Source organism: Hyla sarda, chromosome 9 (genome assembly GCF_029499605.1).
Source record: "Hyla sarda isolate aHylSar1 chromosome 9, aHylSar1.hap1, whole genome shotgun sequence".
Classification (NCBI taxonomy): domain Eukaryota; kingdom Metazoa; phylum Chordata; class Amphibia; order Anura; family Hylidae; genus Hyla; species Hyla sarda.
In genome coordinates, this window is record NC_079197.1 from 155,462,461 (window position 1) to 155,467,587 (window position 5,127).

The 5,127-nt window shown below is 43.5% G+C and overlaps 1 protein-coding gene across 1 annotated transcript; it reads right to left on the bottom strand.

Moving 5' to 3' along the window:
* Positions 1 to 1,882: 1,882 nt before the first annotated feature.
* On the bottom strand, positions 1,883 to 4,877 carry LOC130290914 (protein spinster homolog 1-like). The gene is made up of 2 exons (XM_056539127.1): positions 4,744 to 4,877; positions 1,883 to 3,435 (listed from the first exon to the last, which is right to left on the bottom strand). The coding sequence occupies exon 2, from the start codon at positions 3,408 to 3,410 to the stop codon at positions 1,896 to 1,898; it is 1,515 nt and encodes a 504-aa protein (XP_056395102.1). The 5' UTR covers positions 3,411 to 3,435; positions 4,744 to 4,877; the 3' UTR covers positions 1,883 to 1,895.
* Between the last annotated feature and the right edge of the window lie 250 nt (positions 4,878 to 5,127).

Below are 5,127 nucleotides of genomic sequence, written 5' to 3' on the forward strand. Positions count from 1 at the left end.
CCATAGCAAACCTCTTCTACTCTGTGCAGTTCCCGAGACAAGCAGAGATGTCAGCAGAGAGCACTGTTGCCAGACAGAGAAGAACAACTCAACTTCAGCAGCTGATAATTATTGGAAGGATTAAGATTTTTTTTAAAGAAGTAGTTTATAAATCTGTTTAACTTTCTGGAGCCAGTTGATATATATATAAAAAATAATGTTTTTTCCTGGATAACCCCTTTAAGGCCAAAATGGGCCTAATCCTTAAGGGGTTAATAATGTTGTCTAATCCATTTATAGTGCGTCATGAAGATGAGTCTTTAGTATCCAGGCCTAACATCAGCAGACACAGGGTTGAAGTTAGCAAAGTTTCTCTTAGTCATGTATATGATTTTTCTCTAAGTTCAAAGGAAAAATGAAGCAGATAGAAGCGGTGATACTAGATTAGCTCATTAGGAAACTACAAAGTCTAATGGTTTTCAAGTGTAGGATCATTGGCTTTACCACAGTGTGACATATCATTTTCCATGTGCTTTGATCTGCGATGTTTGCATCCTCCGAAGCTGCTGTATTTCACAGAATTTCGAAAAGGCTACTTTATACAGGTCAGAGAAATAAGATTTTTGGGGAAAGGACATCCAACTATGAAATAGGCTAAATAGTTAATATCGATTTCTCTACATTTCCGAACATTATTATCGGCCCCGTAGTGTTTGGGTTTGGAGTTAATTTCTCATAGTACTTGAGCCAGGCTTCTATCCAAGTCCTCAGCGGCTGTATTAAATAATCTTGACTTTCCTGATTATATTGCTGTCTTGGATATTAGCCCGGATGTGAGTATGACCTGCTACCGAAGAAACACAGGAATATTCTTTAACACTGCATGAAATTAAAAGCATCTTAAAGACGGAATTAATTCCTATAATATAATTAATTCCTATATTATCGGAGGTTGTTTAAACAAGCAGTCGTTCCCCTATTGTTCTATTTGGTATGACGTATGTTGATATATGAACCATCAACCTTTAGCTGTTTCTGAAGATTCAAAGAGGCTACTTGTCTAAAGCAATAAGGATCCTTTCCCATGAGTATCATTTTGTGATAGATCCTCTATGACCCACCGGGATCAGTTATGATCCGTTTGACAGATCAGTACATTTTTTTCTCCATCAAGAATCCTACACGCTTGCACCAAAGGTTTATTTTAGTTATAGACAGTGGCGTAGCAAGGGGAGCGGTGAGTGCGGTCCGTATCGGGTGACACCAGCCTGATGGGGTGACACCAGGACGCCGCCAAGTCACTAGCAGACCCCCCCGGTCATCAGATCGCTGCGGAGTGGGGTGACAACCTCAAGTGGGAAGTAATCCTGCGATGGTGTCACCCGACAATGCAAGAAGTGGAGGCGGTACACTAGAATGGTTCACTCACACGCTGCAGACACTTCAAGATCCACGCAATCCCCGCGACTCACAAGCTGCAGGCCAAAAGCAAGGGAGAGACCTGCTTGTGGGAATGTGGATGAGGTGAGTATAATTGTTGTTTTTTACTATGTTTGGGGCACTATGGGGGCATTATATCTGAGGAGCACATTACAGGCGGCATTATATCTGAGGAGCACATTACAGGGGGCATTATATCTGAGGAGCACATTACAGGGGCCATTATATCTGAGGAGCACATTACAGGGGGCATTATATCTGAGGAGCACATTACAGGGGGCATTATATCTGAGGATCACATTACAGGGGGCATTATATCTGAGGAGCACATTACAGGGGGCATTTTATCTAAGGAGCACATTACAGGTGGCAATAGAGAATAAGGGGTAAAGTGGAACATAGAACAAATGCAGTTATTTTTTTCTTAATTTTTTTTTAATGAAGTAAACGAGATAAAGCTAAGCAATGACTTTTCCTCAGTCTGAAGCGCGGTCCTCATCGGCAGGAAGCAGTGAGGAGGAGGAGGATGACGGAGGTTCTGATTCCATTTCTGCTTCTTTTTCGTCCCTCTCTATATATAGGGCCGTGGCCATGAAGAAGGCCCCTCCGATGACTGCCATTATGGTGCAGGTCATGAGAGCATACTCCAGGCTGCGGTATTTCAGAAGAGGGGATTTGGCATATCCTCGTTCGTAGGTGTCAGATATCAGGCCGATGAGGTACGGGCTGCCGGCGTCACCTAGGAGGTGATAGATTGTCATCTGCACGGCCAGGGCTGAAGATCTCCTCCACGGAGTTACTACTTTTAGTATAATGTCAGATATGAGGGTGAAATTTACTGACAGAAGCGTCTCTCCGATGAAGATGAAGATGTTGGTGGCAACGAGGCTGATGTTGCCAAAAGTCAATGCCAACAGAAGAAAAGGGGCGGAGAGCATCATCGCGCATCCACACACAAGTGGGTCCGCCCGTGGGTTGGATTTGCGATATCTTTTACTTATCTCCGTCCCTGCTACAACTCCCAGAATGCCGGAAACGACTGTAACCACACCAAATATTAGGATGTCGTGATAGTCACACGGTTCAACACGGCAAGGGTCCTTCTCTTGTAGGAGTGTTCGTGCGTGGGTCAGGTATGACGGACCCCATACACCTATGGCTCCCACTATGAAGGATACAGCCGTCGATCCCATGGTGGTTAACATGAAGCTTCGATTTTTAAATAGTTTTTTCAGATCTGTCGCCCATTTGGCAAACTTCTGGGATTTGTTGTTCTTCTTCCCGTTTGTAGTCGTTCTTGGAAGCTCCTTTGTGACCAAAATCATCAAAGCCACAGCTATGAGGCCCAGGCCAGGGGTGACCCGAAATGCCCAGTGCCAATCGCCCCTTGCTGCATCAGTCACTTTGGGCCCAATGATGTATCCTAGTCCGCAGCCTACAGGTATGACGGAGTAAAACACGTTCAGCATGCGGGTCCGCTGGTCACTTGTAAAAAGGTCTGCAATGATGGAGGGGGCGATGGTGCAGAAAGTCGCCTCTCCGGCTCCAACCAGCCCACTCGTCAGCAGGAAGAGCAGGAAATACCCGTCAGGGATGAATGACAGGGTAAGTGTCATGCTCAGCCAAACGATGACTCCTGCGCAAACAGTATATTTCTTGTTACAGTGGTCGCCCAAATATCCGGCAATTGGTGCGACCAGCACGTAGCTTCCAATGAACAATGTATTCAATAAGCCGGACAGACTAGCATTGGTGTCATATGCTTTCTGTATATAAGGCAGCACCCCCGCCACGCTGGAGCGATTTGCATAGATGAGCAAATTAACAAAGGCGAGGATCACTACGGTGATGATGGAACGTGCGGTGGACATCACCCTTAGAGATGGCAGGTTCTGCCTCTCAGGGATATCGCCCTTTTCTACATCCATATCACTATGGTCCTCCATTGCTTCTTCCTCCTCCTTCAGCAATGGGTCTTGTGGAGAGGCCATGGTCACAGGTCAGAGCCTGAAAACACTAGAGAGAGATAAGTAAACACATTAGACAACATGTCATCATTCCTGTCATTATACAATAGATCCTTCATACAGAGCAGAAATGTCCAGCACGGAACCACAAGATAACACTAAGACCATCGCAGCCTCAGAAGAAGATGCTTCTCTATAAGTGTTTTATATGGAGACGTCTTCCCTGAGGTTACCAATGTCTGATAACCCTGAACCTGTCCGGTCCTAGTAATATCTGATACACCTGAACCTGTCCGGTCCTAGTAATATCTGATAACCCTGAACCTGTCCGGTCCTAGTAATATCTGATAACCCTGAACCTGTCCGGTCCTAGTAATATCTGATAACCCTGAACCTGTCCGGTCTTAGTAATATCTGATAACCCTGAACCTGTCCGGTCCTAGTAATATCTGATAACCCTGATCCTGTCCGGTCCTAGTAATATCTGATAACCCTGAACCTGTCCGGTCCTAATAATATCTGATAACCCTGAACCTGTCCGGTCCTAGTAATATCTGACAACCCTGATTCTCTCCGGTCCTAGTAATATCTGATAACCCTGAACCTGTCTGGTCCTAGTAATATCTGATAACCCTGAACCTGTCCGGTCCTAGTAATATCTGATAACCCTGAACCTGTCCGGTCCTAGTAATATCTGATAAACCTGAACCTCTCCGGTCATAGTAATATCTCATAACCCTTAATCTGTCCCAGTAATGGCGGATTATATGGGCTTGGCTGTATGGTCACTGGGCCATGTGAACTTCATACTGTAGATACAATTGGGCTATCCCGCTATATACATTTACTAATAATGAACCTACCCCACCTCATTGGGATCTATCCATACCCTATATGACTTTCTGCCACTAGTTGATTTGAAAAATGTTTTCCCTTTCGGAGTACCCGGAGTATTTCTATTGTTAGTACACACAGAATTCTATTATATACTATTATATTTCTGCCCTAATCTTTCTGTCATTCTCTTACTACACCACCAAATCTTTCTCATAGACTTATATCTTTTAGAACTTCATGAATTAGGACTCTTTTTCTTGGGGGCTTTTTTGGGCATAATTGCATTTTAGCAGTTTTGCAAGAAAAAGCTCTGGTCATGATACTATCTGTGCGTTTTATTATGTTTAATGCCTAAGCCAAGTATTGTCACAATGCTATGAGGAATATAACTTTTGTTATTTCTTTTGGAAATTAATTTCTTGGTTTTTTTTTGCTAAAAAAAAAAGCAACAGCAATAAAAAAAAAAACCTGTCAAACAAAAAGCCCTGTGTATGTATGAATAGAAGAGGCTGAGACTTACCTTGTGGTTCTCTCTTCAGACAAGGAACGGTCAAAATCTTGAATTCTCTATCGCAAATAGAAACTCTCTAACAAACACTTTGCACCACAGGTTGTGAATGCAAAACACACTGAAGAGACTGCAGCCGGCGCGCACCTCCTTGTACAGCTTACGGTGACATCATCACAAGCATGTGTGACATCACAGGGTTCTAAACCATCTTCAGGTATGTGTATATCTGTATAGTAAATGTGAGTAGCCATATTAGTCCAGTGATGCAGATTGTAATACCTTTTTTATTGGACTAACAGAATTTTGTAGAGACAAACTTTCAGGATTCCTCCCTGATAATCTATAAAGTCCTTTGATCATTAGTCCTTGACTATTGGACTTGATAAAGGGAGG

What these genes read in the sequence shown, in the direction of transcription:
- LOC130290914 (XM_056539127.1), bottom strand. Translation starts at nt 3,410, where the DNA reads ATGGCCTCTCCACAAGACCCATTGCTGAAGGAGGAGGAAGAAGCAATG.